This window comes from Nylanderia fulva, unplaced genomic scaffold (assembly GCF_048542155.1).
Source record: "Nylanderia fulva isolate GAGA-0341 unplaced genomic scaffold, ASM4854215v1 Scaffold671, whole genome shotgun sequence".
In the NCBI taxonomy this organism is placed as follows: Eukaryota; Metazoa; Arthropoda; class Insecta; order Hymenoptera; family Formicidae; genus Nylanderia; species Nylanderia fulva.
Genome location: NW_028190777.1, coordinates 1 through 2,249, shown reverse-complemented (window position 1 = coordinate 2,249; position 2,249 = coordinate 1). Strand labels below are relative to the sequence as shown.

The following is a 2,249-nucleotide window of genomic DNA, read 5'->3' as shown; positions in this document are numbered from 1 at the left end:
AAGTTATTTCTAATACATACATATATAATATATTCTATACAATTAAAAACTGTTGTTTCAACCGTTGTTGTGTTTTAAAGTTTTAAAATAAAAAGAACTCAATTTTAAAATAAAAACAAAAAGCAATTTTGATAAATGTGCACTAAATAAAAAAAACAAAAATAATAAATGCAAATAATATATATAGTAGCAGAACAATCAAATTAATAGTATTTAAAACCTTAAAATTTTACTTTTAATTTGTAATAAATGTAAAACAAATAATTATATATATATAACGGCAAGTTATACATATAATTATCTTAATCTTGAATAAGGTCTTTCTCAGAAACGGAGCCTGTTTCACAAACGGAGCCTGTTTCACAAGCAGAGCCTGTTTCACAAACGGAATCTGTTTGACACACAGTGTTTTCCGTTTTCTTTTTTGATTGAAACTTGTTACTGCGTTCTTTACTTCTAACTAGCCAATTTTTTATTACTTCTATGATATCCGATTCTGTTGCAGATTTTGTCTTGGAGTTCAGTCGAACAACACCTAAAATCATTTAGTAAATATAAAAGTTACGCACGCATATGAGCATTACATAACGTAACTGTGCAACATAACCGGTGTGAACAGATCTGCGAACTTTAATGCGTAACATCATCATATAATACATATATATTACAGATATTAAATAAAAAATTGTGAATAAAAAAATGAAAGCGACAAAGTAATGTAACAAAATTAAATTCAAATTCAAATTTTTCTATTTAAATATTATTTGATTACGCAACACAGTTATGTTACGATGAAACTTGATTCAAGCGTATATGTATATGCTTAAAATGGTTTTGATGTAGAGTATATAAAATAATATATTTTACCAATGATCACTTGGACGAACTTTAGCGATTTAAAAGCTTTTTTTTGCCGAGCTCCCTCCCAGGAATATAGCATTCCAACTTCATTTGAAATTGCTCTCGACATAATGGCTTTGATTACATGGGGAAGATCTGTGCCTCCAATTAAACGCAGTTGATGACTCTAAAATATAAAATTCACAAAATAAAAAAGTTCTTTATTAGAAAATAATTTTCATCATGTAAAATATAATCTAAATAATATATAATAATATAATTAAGTACACACCAGTGCATGTATGTTATCAGCTGAACTCGATAGCCATTCTTCCATCGACATTAATTCCTGCTCTGTAACGACTGGAAACGATTGTATTAAAGTCATAACAGCCGTATTAGTGTCATCATTTAGTTCTGGCTCATCAGCATATCGGGCTTTTTTTACAAGTATATTCACGTTATCCATAAGATCATTTAATTTAAGATTAATCAGATGAACTTCTTTAAGAAGTTGTTTTCTGAATTCTGAAAATTCTGAAAGTTAAGTTATATTGGATATTAAAATATTATACAAAAAGGAATATTTAAAAAATACAAAACATATAAAGAATAAAAATAATTATTTACCAGCATTTACGTGAACGCTATCTGTAGTTTGCTTGAAGTTATCTTAAAATAACAAGAAAATATTATCAATTTAATTAATAATGCTTATTTAACAGAATTGTTGTATAACAACAAACTTGTTATATTAAGGCCGATAATACGTTGGTGAATTCAATGCAGAGCAGAAAAAATTTCAACATATGTATTCCTATGATAGTATGCTACAGCGGACTACGCTGGGCCTGTCGTAGCTTATCTACCATAGGAATATACTCGTATGTATATGTTGACGACTTTTCCGCTCCGCATTGAATGTACCCATGTGCTACCGGCTTTAAAGTGGAATAAATTAATATAGAATTTATTTATTAACATTATTATTTAGATTAATTTATATTAATACTATTATTTAAGTAATACTATTATTTATTATTGAAAAAATCAATATTGTTTTAAAATATTAATTTTTTAAATGTATATTATAATTGTTATCTAAAACCAAAATATTTAAATATAAATATAAAGTGGAATAAATTAATATAGAATTTATTTATTAACACTATTATTTAGATTAATTTATATTAATACTATTATTTAATTAATACTATTATTTATTATTCAAAAAATCAATATTGTTTTAAAATATTAATTTTTTAAATGTATATTATAATTGTTATCTAAATATATTTATATTTAAATATTTTGGTTTTAGATAACAATTATAATATACATTTAAAAAATTAATATTTTAAAACAATATTGATTTTTTCGATAATAAATAATAGTATTAATTAAATAAT

General features: G+C 24.4%; 1 protein-coding gene across 1 annotated transcript; it reads right to left on the bottom strand.

The window, feature by feature from the left end:
- Positions 1-278: 278 nt before the first annotated feature.
- LOC114939419 (uncharacterized) lies at positions 279-1,814 on the bottom strand. The gene is made up of 4 exons (XM_085488292.1): positions 1,471-1,814; positions 1,133-1,377; positions 868-1,027; positions 279-535 (listed from the first exon to the last, which is right to left on the bottom strand). Exons 2-4 carry the CDS (start codon positions 1,307-1,309, stop codon positions 303-305), a joined length of 570 nt encoding a protein of 189 aa, XP_085344418.1. The 5' UTR covers positions 1,310-1,377; positions 1,471-1,814; the 3' UTR covers positions 279-302.
- Between the last annotated feature and the right edge of the window lie 435 nt (positions 1,815-2,249).

Excerpts from the sequence above, each read along its gene's own strand:
- LOC114939419 (XM_085488292.1), bottom strand. The coding sequence starts at position 1,309 with ATGGATAACGTGAATATACTTGTAAAAAAAGCCCGATATGCTGATGAG. Across the intron at positions 1,028-1,132 it reads CTGATAACATACATGCACTG|AGTCATCAACTGCGTTTAAT; the intron begins GTGTGTACTTAA and ends TTTATATTTTAG. Across the intron at positions 536-867 it reads GTTCGTCCAAGTGATCATTG|GTGTTGTTCGACTGAACTCC; the intron begins GTAAAATATATT and ends AAATGATTTTAG.